The sequence below is a fragment of the Chroicocephalus ridibundus genome, chromosome 22 (genome assembly GCF_963924245.1).
Source record: "Chroicocephalus ridibundus chromosome 22, bChrRid1.1, whole genome shotgun sequence".
Classification (NCBI taxonomy): Eukaryota; Metazoa; Chordata; class Aves; order Charadriiformes; family Laridae; genus Chroicocephalus; species Chroicocephalus ridibundus.
Genome location: NC_086305.1, coordinates 3,164,409 through 3,189,566, shown reverse-complemented (window position 1 = coordinate 3,189,566; position 25,158 = coordinate 3,164,409). Strand labels below are relative to the sequence as shown.

General features: G+C 66.3%; 3 protein-coding genes across 5 annotated transcripts; 2 read left to right on the top strand and 1 right to left on the bottom strand.

Annotated features, from left to right (window-relative positions):
* The first annotated feature begins 754 nt into the window (after positions 1-754).
* On the top strand, positions 755-5,468 carry BABAM1 (BRISC and BRCA1 A complex member 1). Of its 2 annotated transcripts, none has more exons than XM_063358064.1 (9): positions 755-883; positions 2,536-2,845; positions 2,941-2,999; positions 3,137-3,257; positions 3,337-3,415; positions 3,823-3,847; positions 4,115-4,244; positions 4,351-4,434; positions 5,159-5,468. In XM_063358064.1, exons 2-9 carry the CDS (start codon positions 2,552-2,554, stop codon positions 5,357-5,359), a joined length of 993 nt encoding a protein of 330 aa, XP_063214134.1. In that variant the 5' UTR covers positions 755-883; positions 2,536-2,551; the 3' UTR covers positions 5,360-5,468. The 2 variants fall into 2 exon arrangements, with proteins under 2 accessions (XP_063214134.1, XP_063214132.1); XM_063358062.1 differs by having other exon boundaries at positions 4,348-4,434.
* Positions 5,469-6,192: 724 nt separating this feature from the next.
* Positions 6,193-13,057, top strand: ANKLE1 (ankyrin repeat and LEM domain containing 1). Of its 2 annotated transcripts, XM_063358059.1 has the most exons (9): positions 6,197-6,398; positions 7,421-7,528; positions 7,709-7,814; positions 7,986-8,067; positions 8,168-10,219; positions 10,312-10,474; positions 10,580-10,739; positions 11,594-11,723; positions 12,747-13,057. In XM_063358059.1, the coding sequence occupies exons 1-9, from the start codon at positions 6,304-6,306 to the stop codon at positions 12,917-12,919; spliced, it is 3,069 nt and encodes a 1,022-aa protein (XP_063214129.1). In that variant the 5' UTR covers positions 6,197-6,303; the 3' UTR covers positions 12,920-13,057. The 2 variants fall into 2 exon arrangements, 1 of the variants encoding a protein (XP_063214129.1); XR_010073935.1 differs by lacking the exon at positions 12,747-13,057 and having other exon boundaries at positions 6,193-6,398; positions 10,590-10,739; positions 11,594-11,722.
* A 2,346-nt stretch (positions 13,058-15,403) lies between these two features.
* Positions 15,404-25,053, bottom strand: ABHD8 (abhydrolase domain containing 8). Its single transcript, XM_063358061.1, has 6 exons — positions 24,971-25,053; positions 23,573-24,571; positions 16,875-17,652; positions 16,075-16,245; positions 15,683-15,899; positions 15,404-15,559 (listed from the first exon to the last, which is right to left on the bottom strand). The coding sequence occupies exons 3-6, from the start codon at positions 17,642-17,644 to the stop codon at positions 15,410-15,412; spliced, it is 1,308 nt and encodes a 435-aa protein (XP_063214131.1). The 5' UTR covers positions 17,645-17,652; positions 23,573-24,571; positions 24,971-25,053; the 3' UTR covers positions 15,404-15,409.
* Positions 25,054-25,158: the final 105 nt, after the last annotated feature.

The window sequence follows — 25,158 nt, the reverse complement described above, 5'->3', positions numbered from 1 at the left end:
TTGGGGTGCGGGAGGGTGGTGTTTGGGGGGCGGGGGGGGGGCAGCACTGGGGGGCTGGAGGGTGCTGGGTGGGTGTTCGAAGACCAGGGGTGTTTGGGGTGCAGGGGGGTGCGTGGGTGCCCGGGGGGGGACACATGGATATTTGGGGTGCAGGGGGGGGGTGTGCATCGATATTTGGGGTGCAAGGGAGGGGTGCATGGGTGCAGGGGAGTGTGCATATGTATTTTGGGTGCAGGGGGGTTACGTGGTTATTTGGGGTGTGTGGGGGGGTTCATGGGTGCGGGGGGAAGTATATGGTTATTTGGGGTGCGGGGGGGGTTCATGGGTGCAGGAGGGTATGCATGGATATTTGGGGTGCAGGGGGGGCGTATGGGTGCAGGGGGGGGTATATGGGTATTTTAGGGTGGGGGGGTGCATCGATATTTGGGGTGTGAGGGAGGGGTGCACGCGTGCAGGGGGGTGTGCATGGATATTTGGGGTGCGGGGGGGGGTTCATGGGTGCGGGGAGGCGCATATGGGTATTTTGGGTGGGGGGGTGCGTGGATATTTGGGGTGCAGGGGGAAGTTCGCGGGAGCAGGAGGGCGTGCATGGGTATTTGGGGTGCAAGGGGGGGGGTGTATGGATATTTGGGGTGCGGGGGGGGTGCACGGGTGCTGGGGGGGTGTGCATGGATATTTGGGGCGCCGCAGGGCGTGGATGGGTATTTGGGGTACAGGGGGATGCGGGGGGGGGGGGGTGGAGGGGTGTGTTTGGGGCTCGGGGGGGGTGCCGGGGGTGCCCCCCCAGCCCCCGCGGACGGCGGGGAACTACAAATCCCAGCAGCCCCCGCGCCGCGCGCCGCTTCCGGGAGGGACCGGGCGGGGCGCGTGCGGCCGCGAGCGGGTGAGCGGGGCTCGGCGTGGGGGGGGGGGGGGGCGCACGGAGCTGGGGCGGGGGGGGGCTGTCCAGGGGGCAGGGGGTGCGTGAGCAAGGGGGGGTGTGGGGCGGGGGGTGCGTGAGCAGGGGGGTGGGGGGGCAGGGGGTGCACAGGATGGGGGGGGGCGCATGGGGCAGGGGGTGGGGGGGCAGGGGGTGCACAGGATGGGGGGGCGTATGGGGAAGGGGGTGGGGGGGCAGGGGGTGCACAGGATGGGGGGGCTGTGCATGGGGCAGGGGGTACACAGGTTGGGGGGGGGCGCATGGGGCAGGGGGTGGTGGGGCAGGGGGTGCGCAGAGCTGGGGGGTGCGTGGGGCGGGGGGTGCACGGGGTGGGGGTGGCGAGGGGGAGGGGGGATGTAAGCGGGGGGGGCACGGAGCTGGGGTGCACGGGGTGGGGGGGTGTATGGGGCAGGGGGAGCACAGAGCTGGGGGGTACATGGGGCAGGGGGGATGTAAGCGGGGGGGGGCACGGAGCAGGGGGGCACGGGGTGGGGGGGTGTGGGAGCAGGGGGTGCACAGGTTGCGGGGGGGGGGCGTGCGTGGAACAGGGGGTGCACAGAGCTGGGGGGGGGTACATGGGGCAGAGGGTACGTGAGCACAGAGCGGGGGGGTCCAGGGGGCAGGGGGTGCACGGGGTGGGGGTGGCGGGGGGCAGGGGGGGCATGGAGCAGGGATGCATAGGGTGGGGGGGGTGCGTGGAACAAGGGGTGCACAGAGCAGGGGGGGGTCCAGGGGGCAGGGGGTGCACGGACTTGGGGGGCGAGGGGCAGGGGGGATGTAAGCAGGGGGGGCACGGAGCAGGGGTGCATGGCGGGGGGGGGGGGTGTGCGGGAGCAGGGGGTGCACAGAGCCGGGGGGGCGGGTTCTGGGGGTACATGAGCAAGGGGTCCAGGGAGCCGGGGGGGGAGTCCGGGAGGCAGGGGGGTGCATGGGGCAGGGGGTACGTGAGCAGGGGGAGGTTCTGAGGGTGCATCAGCAGGATGTGTGGAGCCGGGGGGGGGGGGTCCAGGGGGCAGGGGGGTGCCTGGGGCGGGGGGCGCATAGGGCAAGGGGTACATGAGCAGGGGGTGCACGGAGTTGGGGGGGGGGGTGTCCGGGGGGCAGGGGGTATGCGAGAGGGGGGGTGTTTCTGGGGGTACGTGAGCAAGGGGTGTGTGGAGCCGGGGGGGTGCATGGGGCAGGGGGTATGTGAGCAGGGGGGGGGGGGGGTGTCCAGAGGGGAGGGGATGGGGGTTGAATGGGGCGGGGGGGGGGTCCAGAGGGGATGGGGGTTGAACGGGGCAGGGGGTGCACAGAGCCGTGGGGGGGGTTCTGGGGGTACATAAGCAAGGGATGCATGGGGCAGGGGGGGCACAGGGCAAGGGGTGCACGAGCCGGGGGTGCACAGAGTCGGGGGGGGGGTGTCCAGGGGGCAGGGGGGTGCCTGTGGTGGGGGGGTGTATGAGCCGGGGGGGTGCAGGGGGGATGGGGGTTGAACGGGGCAGGGGGTGCATGGAGCAGGGGGGGCTCCAGGGGGTCTGTGAGCAGGGGGTGCGCAGAGCAGGGGGGTCCAGGGGGGGTTGCAGGCCTGCACCCGCGCTGACACCCCGCATCCCCCCCTCGTCCTCGGTCCCCAGCACCGCCGGGGCCGCCATGGAGCGCGGCTGCGTGATGGACACGTCGGAGCCCGGCAGCGCCGCCGAGGAGGAGGAGGAGAAGGCGATGGAGCCGCGGCCCCGCACCCGTTCCAACCCCGAGGGGGCCGAGGACCGGGCTCTGAGCGCCCAGGCCAGCGTGGGCAACCGCAGCGAGGGCGAGGGCGAGGCGGCCAGCGCCGACGACAGCCCGCAAGCCACGGCCGCCCCCGACGGCACCGCCTGGCCTGGCCCCGCGCCCCACGCCGAGGTCCAGGTGAAGACGCCGCGGGTGAATTGCCCTGAGAAGGTGGTGAGTGTCTGCAGGGAGGGGGCGGCCCCCGGCCCCGACGCCGGGGTGAGGGGCTGGCGGCGGGGGGAGGCTCAGCCGTGGCTCCCTCCCCGCAGATCATCTGCCTGGACCTGGCGGAGGAGATGGCTCTGCCCAAACTGGAGTCCTTCAACGGGTGAGTGTCGGGGCGCTGGCGCTGGGACCCCCGGCGACCCCGGCTCTGCTGTCCCCAGCCCATCGTGGGGACGGGGGTTGGGGTGGGGGGGCGACGACGTGCCGGTCGCCGCTGAGCTCCGTCCCACCCCGCGGCAGGTCCAAGACCAACGCGCTGAACATCTCCCAGAAGATGATCGAGATGTTCGTGAGGACGAAGCACAAGATCGACAAGTGCCACGAGTTCGCGCTGGTGGTGGTGAACAACGACGCCACGTGGGTGAGCCGGGACCGCGGGGACGGGGACGGCTCCGTGTGTGTCCCCCCCCACGCCCCCCTCTCACCCCGGTTCCTCTCAGCTCTCAGGGTTCACCTCGGACCCCCGCGAGGTCTGCAGCTGCCTCTACGACCTGGAGACCGTCGTCTGCAAGTCATTCAGTATCCCACCGCTGGGACGGGGGGGCCGGGACCCCGCAAGGGTCCCCTCGGGGGTGCAAACGGGGTCCCTCGGGGGTGCAAACGGGGTCCCTCGAGCATAAACGGGGACCCTCCAGGCCCGTTGCCTGCAGATGGCAGCAGACCCACGGCCTCGCCGGATCCCCGGCACACGGCGGCGCTGGGACCCTGAATCCCCCCCCCCAACCCCGGGTTTAACGCTGGACCCTCCGGACCCACCAAACACCCATTTATCGGGGTTTTCTCCCCACCCCGCTCCGTCCCGCTGCGGTCGCCCCCCTGCGCGGGAGCCGCCCGGGTGCCCCGGTGCCGGTCTGGGGTGGGGGGGCGTCCCCGGGGGCGGGCGGGGGGGTCTGTGTGCCGGGATCGGTCCTTACCTGGGGCTGCAGATCTGGAGGGACTCTTCAACCTGATGTGAGTATGGGGGGGGGACGGGCGGGATGGGGTGGGGGCCGGGGTGCCCGCCCTGGCTCTGAATTTTCTGCTTTGCTGTAAAAACCCCGCGAGCCTTTAACCCGAACGGCCGCGGGGTGGGTGCTGCTCCCCCAGCACCCAGCTGTCGTTAAGTTTTAACGAGGCGAAGCGGGGGGGTCCCGGAGGTGCAGGGACCCTGCCCGCGGGGGTGATGGCAGGGGGGTGTGTGTGTGGTGTCCATGAGCCCCCTCCATCCTCGCTCCGCAGCCAGCAGAAGATCGAGCTGCCGGTGACGGAGAACGTGCAGACCATCCCGCCCCCCTACGTGGTCCGGACCATCCTGGTGTTCGGCCGCCCGGGCTGCCAGCCCCAGTTCTCCATGTCGGAGCACATGAAGGTAGGTGTCCCCCCCGCCCCCAACACACCGTCCTGCCCCCGCTGAGGTGAGCTCGGTGGCTCCGGGTCCATCCCGGTGCCATTCCTGCCTTGTTGTCCTGCAGAAGATGCTGCAGTGTCCCTACTTCTTCTTCGACGTGGTTTATATCCACAACGGGGTGGAGGAGAAGGATGACGAGACGAGCTGGAAGGTAAATGAGGGATGGGGCGGCCCCCCCAAGCTGTGACTGGGAGTCCTGGTGGCCAACAGGGTGACCATGAGCCAGCAATGTGGCTGAGAAGGCCAATGGCATCCTGGGGGGCATCAAGAAGGGGGTGGCCAGCAGGTGGAGGGAGGTCATCCTCCCCCTCTGCTCTGCCCTGGGGAGGCCCCCTCTGGAGCGCTGGGTCCAGTTCTGGGCTCCCCGGTTCCAGAAGGACAGGGAACTGCTGGAGAGGGGACAGCAAAGGGCTGCCAAGATGCTGAGGGCACTGGAACACCTCTCTGAGGAGGAAAGGCTGAGGGATTTGGGGCTTTTTAGTCTTAGATCTTTAGATCTTATCAACGCTGATAAATACTGAAAGGGGGGGTGTCAGGAGGATGGGGCCAGGCTCTTCTCAGTGGTGCCCGGGGACAGGACAAGGGGTAACGGGCACAAACTTGCCCATGGGAAGTTCCATCTCAAGACGAGGAGGAACTTCTTTGCTGTGAGGGTGGCAGAGCCCTGGCACAGGCTGCCCAGAGAGGTGGGGGAGTCTCCGTCTCTGGAGACATCCCAACCCCGCCTGGACGTGTTCCTGTGCCCCCTGCTCTGGAGGAGACGATCTCCAGAGGTCCCTTCCCACCCCGGCCATTCTGTGTGAGCGGGGGCTGTGTCAGCCCGTGCCCACGCTGCCCATTTTTGTGTGTCTCCCCCCCCCCCACCCCACCCCCAGGAGATGTACGCCTTCTTCAGCAGCCTGGACACCAAAGGCACCAACTACAAGTACGAGGTGCCGCTGGCAGGGCCGGCCGTGGAGCTGCACAACTGCATGGCCAAGCTGCTGGCGCACCCGCTGCAGCGGCCCTTCCAGCCCCACGCCGCCTACGGGCTGCTGGGGGACGACGAGCCCCCCGAGGTGGAAGCCACCGTCTGAGCCGTGGGGGGGGGGTGTCACGCGGACGCGAGGACAAGGTGCCATCCCTGGGCTGCGGCGGGCGGCCGGTGTCACCCGGGATGGGGGGGAAAGAGAGGTGTGTTGCTGAGCCGTGTCGTGCTGATGCTCCTGCGCCCATCGGAAACCGGGGGGGTTTGGGGAGGGGGGGGGCATCACTCCCCCCAGCACTGTGCTCCCGCCCCCCGGCCATGGGGATGGGGGGGTGCCTGTGCTCAGCAGCGCTGGCGGGGGGACGCTGGGGGTGGGTGGGTGACTCTCGCCATGAACGGTGGGGCAGGGTGATGGGAAGTGCTGGGGCGGGTTACTGGGAGGCACTGGTGGGACTGGTACCAGGTTACTGGGAGGTGCTGTGTGGGGCTGGTGCAGGGCACTGGTGGGACTGGTGCAGGTTACGGGGAGGCGCTCGGAGCACTGGTGCAGGTTACTGGGAGCACTGGTGTTGGTACCGGGAGGCGCTGGGAGCACTGGGGCCGTTGCTGGGAGTGCTGGGGCCGTTACTGGGAGCACTGGGGCTGTTACCGGGCGTACTGGGAACACTGATGCGGTTACTGGGAGCGCTGGTGCCGTTACTGGGAGGCGCTGGGAGCGCTGGGGCCGTTACTGGGAGCGCTGGGGCCGTTACTGGGAGTACTGGGGCTGTTACCGGGCGTACTGGGAACACTGATGTGGTTACTGGGAGCGCTGGGGCCGTTACTGGGAGTACTGGGAGCGCTGGTGCTGTTAGTGGGAGCACTGGTGCCGGAACTGGGAGCGCTGGTGCTGTTACTGGGAGGCGCTGGGAGCGCTGGTGCCCGTACTGGGAGCGCTGTCGATGCCGGCGCCGGGCACTAGGGGGCGCTGCGGGACGAAAGGGGGGGCGGGGGGCGTGGCCCCGGGCGCGGCTGCCCCCCTCGGCCGGCTCCTATTGGCCGCCCGGCCAGCCAATGAGCGGCGGCGTGGCTGCGCGCGGGGGGTTCGAACGGGCGGGGCGCCGTGCGCGTGCGCGGGGTGGCATGAGCGGCGCGGGGCGGCGCGAGCCGTAAGGGACAGTCCACCGCGGGGGGGGGACATTGGATTGGGGCTTGGGGACATTGCACCGGGGGGGGGGGGAGCACATTGCACCGGGGGGACACATTGGATTGGGGCTTGGGGACGTTGCACCGGGGGGGGGGGGCACATTGCACCGGGGGGGGGACACACATTGGATTGGGGCTTGGGGACATTGCACCGGGGCTTGAGGACATTGCACCGGGGGGTGGGGACCGGGGCTTGGGGACATTGCACCGGGGCGGGGGGACGGGGGACATTGCACCGGTGCCTGGGGACATTGCTGGGGGGGGACGGACCGCGGCCTTGGGGACGTTGCACCGGGGGGGGGGGACACACTGGATGGGGGCTTGGGGACATCGCACCGGGGCGGGAGGGGACGGGGGACATTGCACCGGGGCTTGGGGAGATTGCACGGGGCGGGGGGGACATTGCACCGGGGGGGGGGGACACATTGCAACGGGGCTTGGGGACATTGCACCGGGAGGGGGGGACATTGCACAGGGGCCTGGGGACATCGCACCGGCGGGGGACGGCATTCAACTGGTTGGGGGGACACATTGCAACGGGGCTTGGGGACATTGCACCGGGGGGGGGGACGCAGACAGACACATTGGACCGGGGGGGGGGACATTACACCGGGGCTTGGGGATATTGGACCGGGGCAGGGGGACACACACATTGCACCAGGGCTTGGGGACACATTGCAATGGGGCTTTGGGACATTGCACTGGGGGGGGGGCACGGGACAGGATGCTTAGGGGTACCCCTGTACGCACTGCCCCGGGGGGGGGCCATTGCGCTGGGGAGGGGGGGAACTGGGGGGGAACTGGGAGGGGGTGCAGCATGTACGGCGCTGGGGGGGCCCTGCACGGACCGGGCGGGTGGTGGTGGGTGCACTGCAAGGGGGGGGGAAACATGGCACGGGGGTGCCCCAGTGTGCGGCTCTGACCCGGGAGGGGGTCCTGTGGGCTGCCCCCCACCCCGTGCTGACCGTGTCTGGCCATGCCATAGGGCGCTGCAGGCCCTGCTGGAGCAGGGGGGTGCCCCCAGGCTGGCCCCCCCGGGCGGTGGGTGCTGCCGGGGGCTGCTGCTGCGCTGCCGTGGGGACCCCAACGCCAGGTAACCGCCGGTGGCATGCAGTGTGTCCCCCCCCACGGTGCTGGAGCACCCAGCTGCGGGGCTGGTGGCACTCGTGTGACCCCGAGGGGGTGGCCGTGACCTGCTGGCCACGACATTGACCCGCTGGCTGAGCTGGGGGGGGGCGGGGGGCAGGGGGTGAAGCCCCGCTCCCTGCTCCAGGTCCACCGGGGAGCCGCCACCGCCGCACGTCACCGCGTCCTGGGGGTGCCACCGGCGCCTCGAGCTCCTGCTGAAGAAAGGGGGGGGCCCGGTGCTCCGAGAGCAGGTCAGTGGGGACAGCTGTGGGGACGGGGACAGCAGCCTGGAGGTGCTGCCTGTGCTGGGACCCTCGTCATCGGGGGGGTGGGTGAGAAGCGGGTGCCCGCCTGGCCCTGGGGGGGCCGTGTCACCCCATGGTGGCCCTGGCAGCGGTGGCAGCAGCGTCCCCTCCCTGCAGGATGGGAGAGGAGCCGTGGAGCTGGCGCTGGAGCTGATCCCGCGGGACTCGCAGCGTGCCTGGGGCTGGCCCCCCGCGGAGGGTGAGGTCCCCAGGGCGCCCCTCGGCCGGGGCGGGTGTCAGGGGGGCTGACCCAGCCCCTCGGTTTGGGCCAGACCCCCGACTGTGGTCTCTGCCCCCAGAGCCGGGGGGGGCCAGGCGGTCCCTGTCCTTCCTGACGGAGGATGGCACCGATGGCAGCGTCATCCTCGAGCTCCCCGAGGACGGCGATGGAGTCGGGCCCCTGAGCAGCACCCGCAGGTCCCTGCTGGAGGGACTGGAGCTGGGGGGTGGCTGCGGTTCGGGGGAGCCCCCGTCCCTCTTCATCCCCTCCCTCACCCCGCGGCCCCCCAGGGGCTCATCCCTCCCCCCGCAGCCCCTGGCCTCCAGCACACTGCTCTCGGCCGGGGACGAGCTCGGGGAGGGACCCCGGAGTGGGACGGCGGTGGGGGGGACGGGGGGTCCCCCCTGGGCTGTCCCCAAGCCCCATCGGGAGTTTGGTGCCGGTGGGTCCCCGCGCTCCCCCCAGCCCCGGTGTTGCAGCAGGGTCCCGGGGGGACACGGAGCATCTTCCAGGGCTCCCCGACTCCACGCTGGCCTGAGCGGCCGCTCCGTGGCATGTCAGAGCCCTGGGGACGGTGACATCCCGCACACTGCGGCTCAGCGCCATCCTGGTATCCCCCCAGGACCACCCGTGTCGCCCCCGGCCACCCCTGAGCTGGGGATGGTGGTGCCCAAGGCGGGGGCTGGGGGCTGTGACCGCAGCAGCCTCGGGGACAGCAGCGGGGACAGCGAGCGCTTCGTCACCGCCGTGGAGACCCTGGAGCCCAGCGAGGCCGGGGGGTCCCCGGGGGCTCGGTACCGCCGCTCCCCCCAGCCCAGGGCAGCCGGGGGGCCGGAGCCGGGTGAAGCCCCCTCCTCAGTCACAGCTACCACCGGGGAGCTGCCCCCCGCCAGCCCCCCAAACGCGGAGCGGGTGCAGGAGGCGGATTTTGGGGGGGGCTCGAGGGCAGCCCCTCGCCGCGAGGGCGGCTCGGACGTGGGCGATGTGGGGGAGCTGCTTGCCCAGCTGCGGGGGTGCAGCCTGCGGGGCTCCCCCCCACGCACTGCAGAGGCCCCTCGCAGCCCGGCCGGTCTCGCCGCCGGGGATGTCACCCCCCGGGGGACGGAGCCCCCCATGCACCGCCACGTCACCCCCAGGACCAAGAGCCGCCTCCAGGCCTCGGCGGCACGGCTGGGCGCCTCCTCTTCCTCCTCCTCCTCCCTCTTTGACGAGTCGCTGGAGATGCCCCGGAGGCCCCCCAGGCTCAGAGCACCCCGGGGTGTCCCCAGGGACCCTGCCACCACCTCGGGGCACTGCGTCACCCCAGGGCGCAGGGATGCGTCCAGCAGGGACGGAGAGGGGACAGGCTCTTTGGATGACACCGAGATCCTCCCCCGAGCCCCCAGCCAGCCCAGCTTGCCCCCGGGGGCCAGCAGCTCCCCCAGCTCCAGCCCCACGGTCCTGCTAGTCCCCGGGGACCACGGTGACCCCCAGGACACCCCATCAGATGCTCAGGGCTCTCCTGGCTCCAGCCCCATGGTCCTGCTGGTCCCTGGGGACCGTGGTTGCCCCCAGGACACCCCATCAGATGCTCGGGGCTCCCCTGGCTCCAGCCCCACAGTCCTGCTGGTCCCTGGGGACCACGGCCACCCCCAAGACTCCCCGTCAGATGCTCAGGGCTCCCTCCATGCCACACACAGCCCCAAGCCCAGGGTGCTGGAGGGTGGCTCTGGGTGGCAGGACCCCTCAACCTTGGGGGCACACCAGCCCCGGTTGCCCCACGGGGGCTTTGGCCGCCTCCTTGCCCCGTGGCCACCGGGCAGCACCGCGGTGGAGCCGAGGAGCCCGTCCGTCCCGCTCTCGCCTGCCGGCAACACCCGCTGCTCCGGGGAGCACCTCGAGGATGAGGAGTGGGGACAGGCACCCACCGGGTGGCACAGCCCCGGCACTGCGGCCACCACCAGCCTGGAGGATGCTGTGGTCCAGGACGGGCGAGCGTGCGGGGTGCCACCGCGGCCCCTCTCAGACGAAGGTCTGCGGCGGCAGCTGCGGTTGCTGGGGGACAACCCAGGGCCCGTCACGGAGCTCACCAGGCGGCTCTACCTGCGGCGGCTGGAGGAGCTGCTGGGGGGACCCCGGGGGAGGCCAGCAGGTGAGTCTCGGGGACCCCCGGCCCAGTGGCCAGTCCCTGCAGTGCCAGCGTGGGGCTGACGCTGCTCCCCAATGCCGGCACGGCCACCCCAGGTCACAGCCCCGAGCTGGTGGCGGCGCTGAGGACCGGCCACGTCCCCGACTGCGCCCAGGACGAGCTGGCGCTGGCCCGGCAGTTCGACCGCCCCGACCGCAGCCGGCACTGGCGAGAGGGGCTGCTCAAGTCCAGCTTCAACTACCTCCTCCTCGACCCCAGGTAGGGCTGCGCCGCTGCCCCATATGTCCCCTGTGCCGCAGGGGTCCGAGCGGGGACCCCCCAGGAGGCGTCAAGCCCCAAAGCTGGGGGGGTTTGCGCCCCCAGGACCACCCAGAACCTGCCGCTGCGCTCCCACCGCCTGAGCCCGGCCGAGTGCTTCAGGACCTTCGTCGAAGCCATCTTCTACGTGGGCAAGGGGACGCGTGCCCGGCCATACTGCCACCTCGCCGAGGCTCTGAGCCAGCAGCGCGCCGGCACACAGAAGGTGGGGTGGGCTGGGGGGGCTGGGGGCCATGGTGGTGGGCGTGGGGGGCTGCACCGGGGGGCTGGGGACCATGGGGATGGGGATCGGGGCCAGGGGCCATGGTGATGGACATGGGGGGCTGCACTGAGGGCTGGGGACCATGGGGATGGGGATGGGGGCCAGGGGCCATGGTGATGGGCATGGGGGGCTGCACTGAGGGCTGGGGACCATGGGGATGGGGGCCAGGGGCCATGGTGATGGGCATGGGGGGGCTGCAGCGGGGGCCTGGGGACTGTGGTGATGTGCCTGGGGGCCGGGGGCCATGGTGATGGGCATGGGGGTCTGCACCAGGGGACTGTGGGCCATGGTGATGGGCATGGGGGGCTGCAGTGGGAGGTGGGGGCCGTGGTGGTGGGCATGGGGGGCTGGAGACCATGGTGATGGGCATGGGGGGCTGCTCCAGGGGGCTTGGGGCCATGGTGATGGGCACGGGGGTCTGGGGGACGTGGTGATGGGCATGGGGGGCTGCAATGGGGGGCTGGGGATGGTGGTGATGGGAATGGGGGCCTGGGGGCCATGGTGGTGGGCATGGGGGGCTGCTCCAGGGAGCTGGGGACTGTGGGGATGGCGATGGGGGCCTGGGGGCCATGGTGATGGGCATGGGGGGCTGCTCCAGGGGGCTGGGGACTGTGGGGATGGGGGCCTGAGGGCCATGGTGGTGGGCATGGGGGGCTGCTCCAGGGAGCTGGGGGCCGTGGGGATGGGGGCCTGAGGGCCATGGTGATGGGCATGGGGGGCTGCTCCAGGGGGCTGGGGACCGTGGTAATGGGCACGGGGGGCTGGGGACTGCGGTGACGGTGCCCGCGGTCCCGCAGGGCTGCCCCAAGGTGCGACGCATCCTGGAGATCTGGGCGAGCGGGCAGGGTGTCATCTCCGTGCACTGCTTCCAGAGCGCCGTCCCGGCGGAGGCGTACACGCGGGAGGGCTGCATGCTGGAGGCTCTGGGTGAGCAGGGCTCGGGGCGGGGGGGACACAGTGCTGCCCTGGCCCCCTGCCCCTGCCGCGGCTCCCGGCATCGGTTCTGCCGCCACTGCGACTCCCTGCATCCCTCTCTCCCGCTCCATGCAGGAGTCAGGGGGATGCAGCCCATCCTGCGGCACACGGGGACTTTGGGGTCCCTGGTTGCCAGTGCAGGGTCTGGGCACAGTCCCCCAAACCCCCATCTCCTGCGGGAAAAACTGCCTGGGAACGGGTGCTAGTGGGGGGTGTGGGGCTGCCTCCATCCCTGGGGGGCTGGGGGGGCTGGTGGGGTGCAGGGGGCGGGGGCTGGGGGTGGTGACCCTGTCCCCGCAGGGCTGTGGGTGCTGCTGGGGGATTGGGGTTGTGGGTGCTGACCCTGTCCCTGGGGGGCTGGGGGTGCTGATGGGGAGCAGGGGGCTGGGATTTTGGGTGCTGACCCCGTCCTTGGGGGGCTGGGGGTGCTGATGGGGAGCAGGGGGCTGGGATTTTGGGTGCTGACCCCATCCCTGGGGGCCTGGGGGTGCTGGTGGGAAGCAGGGGGCTGGGGTTTTGGGTGCAGACCCCGTCCCTGGGGGGCTGTGGGTGCTGATGGGGAGCAGGGGGCTGAGGCTGTGGGTGCAGACCCCATCCTTGGGGGGCCGTGGGTGCTGATGGGGAGCAGGGAGTTGGGGTTTTGGGTGCTGACTCCGTCCCTGGAGGCCTTTGGGTGCTGACCCCATCCATCCCCGCAGGGCTGTGGGTGCTGATGGGGAGCAGGGGGCTGGGATTTTGGGTGCTGATCACATCCCTGAGGGGCTGTGGGTGCTGGTGGGGGGCTGGGGGCTGGGGCTGGGGGTGCTGACGCCGTCCCCGCAGGGCTGTGGGTGCTGGTGGGAAGCAGGGGGCTGGGATTTTGGGTGCTGATCACATCCCTGGGGGGCTGTGGGTGCTGGTGGGGGGCTGGGGGCTGGGGCTGGGGGTGCTGAGCCCGTCCCTGGGGGGTTTTGGGTGCTGACCCCGTCCCCGCAGGGCTGCAGACCGTCACCAACCAGAGGAAGGGGAACTGCTATGGCGTGGCAGCGAGCTGGCCGGCGTCACGGCGCCGGCGCCTGGGCGTCCACATGCTGCACCGGGCCATGCGCATCTTCCTGGCCGAGGGCGAGCGGCACCTCCGGCCGCCCGACATCCAGGGCAGGCGCTGAGCACCCCGGGGGGGCACCCCCTGCCCTGCCCGAGGAGGCGCCTGTGCTCTGGGTGCGGGGTTTTTTTAATGTCGTGAACACTGGGCGAGAATTTTTCTATTTTTTCTACGATAAATAAATCGCTGCGGGTCACCTTTAGCTAAGAAACCCAGGCCGTGCGCGATTTCTGGCTTGGCTTCCCCGCTCCGCTGTGCTCCTAGGACCACCCCCCCCCCAACGCATCCGACCTAGGGCGTCCCTCCTAGGAGCCCCACGCGTCTCTCCCCATCATGGAGTCGGACGCGGCTGAGAATATAACGTGGTTTTACTGTATGAAATGGCACTAATGCGGCGCGGGGCTCAGCGGCGGGGTTCCGGTGTGCGGTTTGCCTTGGCCTTAGCACAAGCGATGTGGGTACAAGCGACACAGACTCCGTGGCAAACAGAGGTCGAAGAGCCGTGGCCCGCGGCCGGGCACCGACAGTCACCTGGGAGGTGGCGGCGAGCGGGGGGAGAGGGGGGGTCAGGGCCGTGTTTTGGGGTACGGTGGCGTTTCTGGGTGCCCTTATTGCAGAGCCCGGCCGTGCTGCGGCGTCTCCCCTGGCCAGGACGGGGTGAGAGAGATGTCGGGTGGGGGGAAGGCTCGTGGGAACAATTTGAACCCAGGGACATTAAAATTCTCATTATGAGACAGGCAGGGGCAGGCGCCGGCAGAGGGGCAGCTCTGCCCCGGTGCTGGGACAGAGTTGGGGACACACATGGGGTCCCCATCGTGCCAGGGGCCAGCTCTGAAGGACCCTTCCCTCTTCTACATCGCTCATTTTGGGGAGAAAGACGGGCTCGGCCGCGGGGACGGCGCGTTGCAGGGGGGTGCCAGCTCTGGTGGGAGCAGCCCTGCCTAAGCCGGGAGCCCCTCGAGCCGCCCCGGGGTGCCTCGGCGCGGTGCCAGCCCCACTGGGGGCGACGGGGTGCTGGGTGGGACGCGGGCCAAGGGTGAGGTTTCCGTGAGACTGGTTGTTTCTTTGGTTTAAAATGGGGGGGGAAATAAGAGGGAAGCAAAGCTTTGGGGGAGCCGGGGGGGGCCGGGGCCATCCCCAGCGTGCGGCTACGGGGCTGGAGAGTGGCCGTGCCAAGTACAGCGTCCTCCCGGCTCGCTCAGGCTCCCGCTGCAGCCGGGAGCCCCCGGACCCCGTGATGGCACCCGGGTCCCTGCTCGACACTCGTCATGTACCTTCTCGGTCCTGCCCGGCTCCTGGCAGCGGGATGCGAAGCGCGGAGGGGAGGAGATGATGGGACCAGTGGGTTACGTACAGAACAGTGTCGGCGGGTAATGAGCTGTTGTTCATCAAGATCAGACGGTCGCAGTTTGCTTCGTCGCTCCTGCGTTGCTCCGAGACCTCACGGATCCGTACGGGAGCTGTCAGCAAGGACAGACACAGCGGCAAGGTGACGGTGTATTGCTGATCCCCTGGTGCACCAGGGATGGGGGTGATCCTGGCGGGGATGTGGTCCGGGAGCAGGTAGTGGGTCCCGGAGTCGTGGAGGAGCTGGAAGCTGGGAAGGGCGAGCGGATCGGACGCTGCAGGAGTCGCTGTGTGGTGGCGATGGCTCCGAGCATCTCGAGGACGCGGCAGCAGGAGGGAAGCAGAGGGCTGTGCAGAAGCCAGTGCTGCGGTACCTAAAGCGATGGCGGTCGGGGACGTGACTGCACGGACGGCGGCACTGGGGACCGCAGGAGAGCTCAGGTTTGGCGTTGTCCTGCCCACCGCAGCCATGCCAGTGCCACCACAGCGGGGGGGCTGACGGTCCTTCTGGCCGTGCCCGTGGGAGCGGGTCACCACCTCCTTGTCCTCAGCTCCCGGCCAGGCAGAGACGAGCTGTGCGGGCAGAGACGAGCTGTGCCGGCAGACTCTCGCCAGCGCCAGGCAGGAGCTGCTGGACGCCACGTGCTCGGCTGCGGGCGATAACAGTGGTCCCATGCTCCCGGCCCCACAAACAGCTCCAGCGAAGCGCTCCAGGGCTCGGAGAGGCAAATCCCGCTGCTGAGGCAAAGGAGCCTTTGGCTTCCCCTTAAAACGATCCCAGCTCAGCTCCTCCAACCCTGGCCGGGAAGGTGCCGGAGCCGACGCGCTCTCCCTAGAGGAACCACTCCAATTTCTTCCCATTTTGCTGCAGGTGCAACCAGTCTCCCTGCGGCCGCCTCCTCTCTGTCCCCGGGGATGGGGAGTTGCTGCGTGAGGAAAATAATACTACAAAGAAACAGGATGAAGACGCTCCAGCGGCTGCCATGCTGTCCCCGAGGGGATGGGGACCAGGTCTGCCGTGTTCCCACTGCTGGCCCCACGCACCCCTGCCCAGGGGAGCCTCCGTGCTCCGCCACCAGCCTCCGAGGTGGCCGGGAAAGAAAATCGGCGAGGGCAGCCTCCGCCGCACCCCTCCGCTCTCGCAAACCCCTCTCCTCTCCGAAACGTCTCTCCCATCGGAGCAGCCCGGTCACCACGTCCCGCCGCCTTATTTCTTCTCCCCTTGCCCGTCCCCAGCTGGCGTCTCGGGCTCCCACAGGACAAACTCGTGGAGCAGCGTGTTCACCGTCTCGGGACACTCCATCATCACCATGTGGCTGCCCTCATCGATCACCTTCAGGAAGGCGATCAGCAGGATCTGGAGGGAGAGGGTGGCAGCAGCAGGCGTCAGCGCGGGGACGAGCCCACTGCCCCCATGGCCACGTGCCGGCAGGCAGACCCCAGCCCTCGCCCACCCTCCCAGCCCCGCTCCGTCCCCTACCTCGGCCATTCGCTGGTCCTCCTCCACCGGGACAAACTTGTCGTGCATGCCATGGACCAGGAGCACGGGCACGGCCAGCTCCGCGTGGTAAACCTCGTCGCCCTCCGGCCAGTACTGCCCGCTCATCATGGCGCGCAGCACGAAGGAGGAGACGTTGAAGGCGTTGCCTTCCTTCAGCAGCTGCTTTTCTTTGGCACCCTGGCGAGCGAAGCCAGCCCTGCGGGAGGGAGCCGGTGTGGGCAGAGGGTTAGCCCCCCCCGTAGTGCCTCAGCATCGGGGGGACGGGAGGATGGGGTGTCCCTGCCCATGCTGGGGGTCGCCGTCGGTGGCTGGAAGCCAGGGTGGCCAGGGACAACCCTCCTCAGTGCCGCGGTATCGGGACGGCCACTCACTTGAGGAAGCTCCAGGCCAGGCACGGGGAGAGGCAGTGCAGCACGCAGGTGGGCATGTTGAAGATGGAGCAGAGGCTGGGCTCCAGCGCTGTCGGGCCCCCTCCGTTGATCATGATCACCTTATGGACCAGGTCTGGGTACTCGTGGGCGAGGAAGGTGCAGAAGGACACCCTGCGGGGAGAGAGAGAGATGGTGGGCATGGGGACCACGCGCTGATCCCACAGCACCGGTGGATGCTGCACCCCAAGGCAGATCCCAAGGATCCACGGCCGGAGCCCAGGCTCCAGTCCCTCGTTTGACCCATAACAGGGCAGGGTAACCCCAGTCAAAGCCACAGACCCACAGAGCCTGAGTGGAGGGGCTGAGCTCGGAGTTTCACCCCTGCCCAGACCAAAGCAGGGTGCTGGGACCCGCTCGGTGCCTGCCAGCCTGGACCAGCCTTGTCCTTCTGATCTAATCCTGCCCAGCTCGGACCCATCTCTGGCTCCTTCTCCTCCCAGGGCTGCTCTCTGCACTGCTTAGTCTCCATCTAATTGACTTTCTTGGGCTTACTCTATTTATAGGCTTTGCTCTGCCAGCTTCCCTGCTCGAGGACGGGCTCCAGGATTAGCTGGAGGCAGGGACACACACCAAGAGGATGTAGGAGATCAGAGCTGAGAGATAAACCCAGAAGGGGAAACCCCGCACCCCCTTCTGCCTCTCCGCCCCCAAAGTGCAGGAATTGCTGGGTGTTTGCTGCCAAGGAGAGGACTGGGGGGATGAATCCATCCCTTCCCTCCTGGGATCTCCCCGTCCCTTACCCGTATGAGTGTCCTATCAGGATATTCCTCTTCTTGGCATAGCGCTTGAAGACGGCCCTCATGTCCTCCGCCAGCGCGTAGAAGGTGTACGCGGCGGCAATTTGGGGAGCTGAGCTGCAGCCGTGGCCAGCCAGGTCGGGAGCCACCACTTCGTAGCCCAGCTTGGTAAAGAAGTCCAGCTGCTCCTTCCAGATGTCCAACGAGCCGCCCACGCCGTGGATGAAGAAGAGGACCACGTCGCTGTGCGTCCCTTTGCAGCTCGTGATCTGCTTCTTGCAGTCAATGTTGATGACTTTCTTGGGTTTACGCTTCCGACGCTTGCCGGGCGCAGCGGCTGCCTCCCGTGTGCCGCATCCTGGCGTGCCGCATCCTGGCGTGCCGGCGGGAGCCTGGGCAGGAGTTTGGCCGGCCACGTCGGAGAGCTCCAGCTCCACGGTGCTGTTGGGTTCCCCCGAGCCGTTCTGGCAGTGCAGGATCTCGGAGCGGACGGCATCCCCCAGGTTCTCGATCACCAGCTGCCCGTTGCGGTAGACGGTGATCTTGCGCTTGCAGTGCACCGTGCCCCGCTCCAGGCCCCCCAGCTGGGGCTCCTCAGGCTCCTCCGGGGCCGGGCGGCTGGGAGCGCTGTGCCTGACCCGCAGGATCCTCCCCGGCTTCACCTCCATGAAGCTGTAGCCGTTGCTGGACTCAACACTGTCCAGTGGCCCCACGGCGTTCGTCGTCTTGCCCATCAGGCAGCACAGGAGCCCATCGGTGATGCTGTTCAGCATTATGCTCCCTGCAATGAAGGCAAGAGGGGGGGGCAGGAGAAGGGGGGGTCAGTCACGAGCTCCAGCACCCAGCGGGGACCTGCTGGGGGTCCTGGCTGTGGCACAGGGGAGCGGGGACAGCCCTGTCCCCCCCCCCAGCTTTGCTTCCAGCCCCCACAAGGCAGGGGAGAACGTGCCTCGGGGGATGCATCGAGGGGTGAACGCGGTGATCCCCAAACGCACAGCCCTCCTCGGCCACGTGCAAACGGGCTTTTATTTCTGATCAAAGATGGATCCAGCACTCCCCGTCCAGCTTTGTCTGGGCCAGGTCCCTGCCACCGAGCCGGAGCGACGCATGCTGGCCCAGCAGAGGTGAACTGGAGCGGCTGGAAATCCACCCAGTCCCTGGCACGCAGCCGCCTCCGAGGAGGGACCTGCTCTGGCCAAAGGAAGGTACACGCAAAGGAAAGCCTGTTTGAAATGAAAATGTTATTTCTGGCACCAAATATGGGGCTGAGGGAAGATTCAGCTACGAAAATGCATTATTTATACCATTAAATATATATACTTATCTCTAGTCTAAACCACCAATACAAATAGCGAGAGGTGGAAATCACAGGGGCTGGAGCTGACGGTTTTAATCAAAGTCACTCCGCAAACGGAGGCTGAAAATAATACGTCAAGAAAACAGGGGAGGAGGGGGAAAGTGCAAGCTTGGGGGGTGCGATACCCCCTCCCCACATCCCCACCTGGCACCACATGGGCTGGGGAGCCGTGGCCCTGTCCTTATTGTCCCCGAGGCTCATTCCTTGACATTTGCTCTTCTAGATGCACTCGGGTGGCTTTGAGAGAAGGCTGCGGGTGTGGGGACCCCCGACCCTGGCCGAGAGTGAAGCCAGACCTGAGCAAGGGCAGACGCGAGGTAGGAAAGGCCGGTGGCACTGGGGACACCGGTGCTGGGACCAGAGCTCGATGCCATCCCGGCAGAGCCGAGGGTGGCTGCGGAGGGGGCTGGGGAGGTCGCTGCCTCCCCTGGCTGGCAGCCTGATGCGCGTTTATTATTGATGAAGCTAAACATGGTGAATTATTGATGCCGATGGGCAAAGAGAGCCAGAGCGGGCACTGCGCGGAGGGGCTGGCCCTGCAGGAGGGGGCACCGGCCACCCCCCGAGTGGTGCCTGTGGGTACCGACCACCACCCCTGCGGAGGAGAGAAAGAAAAGCTCGTTCCCAGAGGGGAATTGAAGTCTAAATCCCAGTGCTGTTGTCGGGAGCAGTGCACTTAGCTCCCTGAACAACCCCTCCAAGCGCACTCAGCAGGATTACGGATGCTTTGCTGGCAAACCGCAAGAGAGGGAATTAGTTAAACAAAATAAGGGATGGAGGCAGGCTGGGAACACGGGCTGCTGCCTCCTCAGTGGCTTTTACCATTCACCATGTTTGGGGAAGCCACCACTGCCTCCTCCTCGGAGATCCACCGACCCCCACACACCCAGCCTGGCCCCTGCGTCCTCCCGGGGACCGGAGAGCTGCCGGCCAGCGAGGAGCCCCGGCGCTCCAGTCCCAGCCCAACACATGGCTTTGTGGGTTTCCCCAGGAAAAAGCAGCCTGGTTGCTCCAGGCAGGCGATCTGGGTAGCGGTTCCCTTGGCAAAGACGGAGCGGTTTATCCGGGGAGAGCTGCCAGCTCTCGGGACAGCAGCCAGCGCTCGGTTCTCGCCCGGCTCTGCGGGGACGGTGGCCTGACTCCCACGCAAACGCCGTGTAAAGCTCTGGGTGCTGAACTGTAGGGACTGGAGATGCAGCAAAGCCGCTCCAGGGTGCTCCTTCTCCTCGCCGCTGGCTGGGGAGGTCCTCGGGAGCTCCCCCCAGCGTGGGGCATGGCAGTCCCAGCTCTCTGCGGCTTGGTGCCTGGGTTTGCATCGGCGATCTCTCTTCTGGACCCGAGCACATCCATGCGGGATCCGGCTGCACCGAGAGCTTTCCAGCATCCTCCTGCACCCCGCAGGCTGGCCAAACGTTCTGCTAAACAGCCGTGTCACCTGCCGGGCACCCTTCACTGCTCCGGGGATGGACCCTTCCAAGCTGATGAGCAAGAGCAGGAGATCTCAGAGCCCGGGGAAAGAGGAGCCAAATCCAGACCTCGCTGGCAAGGGGCCGCCCTGCTCTGCTGAGCCAACAGATCGGTGCTGAGCCCGAGGAGCTGGGCACCAGACTGGCTGGAGCCCTGGCTGGAAGATGCCCAGCTGCCTTTGCACCGGGATGGACACGCCATTGCTCTTACCGTGCTTTTGAGCACCAGCTGGGTGCCGGGCTCGGGCTGCTCTCGATCCCCGAGCAGCTCTGGGATGCTAATGCTGAACAGAGAAATGGGGCGGGCAGAAAACCCGTGGGGAGAGGGGAAACCAGGCAGAACTTGAGCCTCGTGGTCCCCACCAGCACAACTGCGAGCTCTCCGCAAGCTCTGCCCGTGGCTGGCAGGTCACATCCTGCATCTGCGCTGGGTCCGGATCCCCTGGGTTCAGCCTTTGGGACCTGGACGTGGTTCTGCCTCTGGTTTCCATAAGGCCTGGCTTTGCGCTGCGCCTCCATTTCACAAGGTACTAATGATGTCTGCATGGATTATAAACAGGACTTCTGGCCAAACCGCCTCGACATTGATGAACTTCTCAGGATTAACTCAATTAGTCCATCCTGTTCATTTCCAGAATTGATTTGCTGGAAGGCTCTGGCAGTCAGGAGCTCTGCAGGCAGATCCAGGAGCCCAGGCTCCGGCCTCGGAGCCACCCTCCGGCATCACCGGCTCTGGGTACTCCTGAATCCCACTGGGATTATTCAGCTGAGATGCCACCACTTGGATACACCCAGGCTGGAGCTCGTGGTCCAGGATGTGGCAATCCCTGCTGGATATCAGACCGAGAAAACACCAGCCGAATCCCATCAGAGAGCTGTGCCAGGTGGGAAATGGAGGGGAGAGGAGGTTAAACGACTCGACTGGATGTCAGGCTTCGTCTGAGGGGCTGGGAGGCAAAGCGCACCCGTCTCCCACCTCCCCCGCGCCTCCTCTAACCCACCGTGCCGTCTGCCGCGGCTGGTGCAGCCACAAACATCAAGGGATGTTCCCTTCGCAAGATGAAAAGGGCTGAAAATGAAACCAGATGGATGCGAAGAACTTTGCAAAGATGCTGGTAACCATGGCGATGGGCTGCTTTCCCCCTCCTCCCCCCCCATCCTCCATCCCGGCTACCTTTCATCACCGCCCCCGGCAGAGAGCGAGATTTCGGCACAGCTTACATAAGGCCAGGCACAACAATGAGTCAGGCACGGCACGAACCTGCCGTCGGTCACTGTGTCCCGGCGAGGCCGAGGGTACGGCACAGGCTTGGGAAGGCGGATGGCATCGCCCCGAGCTGATACCTACATCCTGGTCCCCCCCTAACATTACATTTTCCTCCAGGAAACCACTCCTAGCAGAGAAGGGATGCTGGAGGGACGCTGGAGGTTAACCCCAGGAGGCTTCACCCTCCCTTGCCGCTGCGATGAAGAACACGGCTGGGGAAAAAAAAAACAACTTACTGACCTACTTTGGGCTGCAGCGCCTCAGATTTTATACAACTTGACGGCACCATGTCACAGCTGGAGGAAAATGGGACGAGATGTGATGTGTCAGGGTGGAGGGCGGAAAGCCCGACGGGGTAACGTGACAGGCAGCCACGTGGGGCTGACACAGAGCCCGTGGGGCTGACATACAGCCCATGGGGCTGATACAGAGCCCGTGGGGCTGACATACAGTCTGTGGGGCTGACACTGAGCCCATATGGCTGATATACAGCCTGGGGGGCTGGCATAGAGCTTATGGGGCTGATATACAGCCCGTGGGGTTAACACAAAGCCCATGGGGCTGACACGGAGCCTGTGGGACTGACATACAGTCTGTGGGGCTGACATAGAGCTTGTGGGGCTGATATACAGCCCATGGGGCTGACACAGAGCCCGTGGGTCTGATACGGAGCCCGTGGGGCCCACACACAGCCCATGGGGTAGTATATGGGGGCAGCGCTCACACCGCATCTGCCCCAGGGACGTGACAGCACGGTGTGGGCATGCTTGTGGCTGTGCCAGGATGGGCTAGCCAGGCTGGCTCTTCCCTTGCCATCCCTGCAGAGACGAGGGTCTCCCCTGGCCCAAACAGCCTCCCCGGTCCTGCCTCCCGCGGGGGTCCCGTCCCCACTGGGTTGCTGGGTACAGCTGACGTCCCAAACATCCAGGGGGCTGGGAATGGCAAAAATATCCTCCTCCTGTCCCTGCTGGGGAGTCCTTGAATTGTGGGCAGGAGAAAGGACTGCGCGTTTCTCCCCGACGGCCCCCAGGGCAGCTGTAAGCCCATCCCTGCCCAGAGAAGTCCTGGGAAACACTTGGCTCTGATAAGCGAGCCAAGAGCATCGTTTACCGCGAGCAGGATGCAGCACCGGAGCCAATGGCCACGAACCTCCCCATAACCCAGCAAGTCCCATCGCAGCCCAGCACCTCCGCTCCCCTCCCTGCACTCAGCTCTGGACCCTCGCGGGGAGTAGCAGGGACTTGATATCTGCTAATTCCTTGCAAATCCTCAGAGGAGAGGTGCCAGAGAGGAGCGTGAGATGTGCTGCAGCCAGAAGCCGACCTGCCATAATAATTTGTTCAGCTCTAATCCCTTCCCTCTGGGGCTCGCGAGTATTAATGATGACACACAACACTCCTGAGGAATGGGCAAATATTATTATGCTCTTCCCAGCCTCCCCCAGCCGTTCACTCTCTGCAAAGTGGAGAAACTGCAGCATCCAGAAACGCATAAAACAACGGCTGTTTAAGCACCTACCTCAGATACACGCAAGGAAATGTTTACACTGCTTAGGCTGGGTCCTGCAAAGTAAAATTCCCTCTGGGGGAAGGGGAAAAAGCCACTTCAGCTGGTGGCAAGCACCTGGATTTATTCTGTTACGCCTGGCTTCCCCATCCTGATACAATTATAGCGGCTTTATCAGGACAGCCAGGAGTAAGTAGTCAGGAAGGCTTTAGCGGTCGTACAGATAGAAAACCAAGGAAGCAGCCCTGAATCCTCAGCACAGGGTCCCCGTCCGCGGGCAGCACGACTTCACCGGGGGCCCGCTGGACGCAGGCAAATCGCGTGCAGTCAAGAAACGACACGGCAGGGAAAGCAGAGCGTCTGTAAGACATACGGCAGGCTGGAGCCGCGGCTGGCTGCCTGCCACACGGCTCTCTTTAGGAAGGAAGAAGACCTTGAGAAACAAAAGATCATACAATGCACAGCCTGCGCCTGACCTCTGCCACCGAAACCCCCCTTAACCCCCTGCGCTTCCCAAACCTCCTGGATTTCCAGGGGGATTGCCCACCGCATAGCAGCAGAAAAAGACGGTTGGATTCCTCCAGCAGCCAACGTCCTCCAGCAGCAAGCTGGAAGAAACCATTGCAAGGAAGCAGGAGAAGAAGAAAACCCTGCCCCCTCCGCCGGGCAGCGATGCGTGCAGGTGCCCCCTCGATCTCCAACCGAAAATCCAAGCAGATTTGACACGCACATAGCAACAGCAGCTCTTCGGGCAGAGCCAGCAATCGTTTACTGCAATTGCATCACAACAGAAGCCGTCCTTTAAGTTTTATTGCTGGGTAGCTTTTTATAACCCCGCGCTCAAATCAAGCTCAATACAACAGGGCTACTTAAGTGCAAGCAATGCCGTGTCTCTGCGAGGCTGCCGTCTCCCCTTCTCTCCCCGCAATCCCATCTAGCGCCTCTCAAATCCCTTCCCACCGTCAGCTTCGAAAAAACACATCTTTTGGCCATTTTGCTCCCCGTGCAGAGCACCTTCCTCCCCTCCAGCGCATGCCCTACATCACAGCTTGTGCTCCGAGCCCTCTGCACAAAGAGAGAGAGAGAGACAGAAGAGGATGCTCACCTCATTTATTGACAAGGATTGTCAGGAGTCGAGGCTGCAAATGAAAGGCTTAAATCTTGCAGGAGGCAAAAGGGGGAGAGAGGAAGAGATGCCCGAGGCGGTGGGAGCCTGTGCAGGATGCAGGGTGCCAGCGCTGGCAGGCTGCTCAGCTTTCCAGCTCCTCCGATTACATTTTTTTTGCCTGGCTGGTGGGAAGGATGGAGCAATGCCTTCAGCTCAGCTCATCCGCTTTAGACCGAAATCTCTCCTTCCATCTTCTCCCCATGAGCAGCTTCATAACTGAGCTCGGGGGTTTGGGGGTGCTATTTGTCCTTGCAGTCTATAGCCATAGAAAGCCCCTTAAATCCCTCCTAAAGAGGAGGGCTCTCGGCGTGACAGACAAGGAGACTTGCCAGTCAAAGCAAGACCCAGCACAGCCCGGCCGCCCGCCCATGGGGAGCCTGCCAGGAGCTGGGGGGGCAGGAGGGCTCACCCTGGGTTTTTGCCCCTTCCAGTGGGATGAGTTACTGAGTTCCTTTTTCACCTTTTACCATGTTCTCACCATTCCGGTATTCACAGCTTCCCAGAGGTCACCAGCGTGTCAGTGCCATGAGCGTGTCGGAGCTCAGCACGGGGGACGGTGCACCGAAAGCCCAGGGGCCAGGACAGGAGGACAAACATAAAATGAGGAAAGGAATGTCTCTTGGGTTTAATGTCACACCAGTGGGTTTGGCAGGGCTGCAGTCGCAACCCCTCACCCCGGCGGGCCAATTTCTGGCAGGAACACACCAAACCAGTGGAGAAAAACTCCGGAGCTGGTGCCTGCTCTTGGGCGATGCGGCCGGGCTTGCCTCCAGCAAAGCAATCCGGAGGATCTTCTCGATGAGCAGAGCAGAGCGCAGAGCGAGGGTGACCGAGATCCTGCGGGTTAGTGGTGACTCACCCGCTGACCTCCAAGCTGGCCCTCTGGCTCCTCCTCCTCCTCTTCTTCCTCCTCCTCCTGCACCTCATTTCCCTGCTCTGTAAAACACAGATAACCACATTCACCTACGCAGGAATGGGCAGTGGCTGAACCTTTCTGTAGGTGCCTTGGTACGTCCCACATGCTGCTGCTCTCTCTATATATTTTTATATAGGTTAGAGGAGGAAGGTGAGCGGAGTCCGGTGCTGGTCCCAGCCCCAATGTACCCCTCTGGCGGTGCCCACGGGGGCTTCGAAAAATGGATGCTTCTGCTCCACACTGCTTGTCGTGACAATTTTGGGGGCAGCCAGAGCACGCCCCTTGGGGGTGAGGCGGCTGGAATGGTGGTGGGGCCATGGGCCCCCTGAGGTGACAGGGCCCCGGGCCCAGCCCACCCCGCAGGGGCCCAAACACCGGAGCCGACACAAGCAGAACCATCCTGGAGAAGAATAAATCACCCTTTAACGGCGTCCGTTGCTCTGTTCGCTGTCTGTGACCGGGACCAGCTCCCCGCGCCGCGGGAGGCCTTGGCCCTTGGCGAACCCGGGGGGCGCAGGCCGCACCCCGCGGCCGTTGCCATGGTAACAGCGCCCCCGGCGGGACTATAACCCCCATCATCCCTTGCGGCCGCGCCGTACGTGCGTGC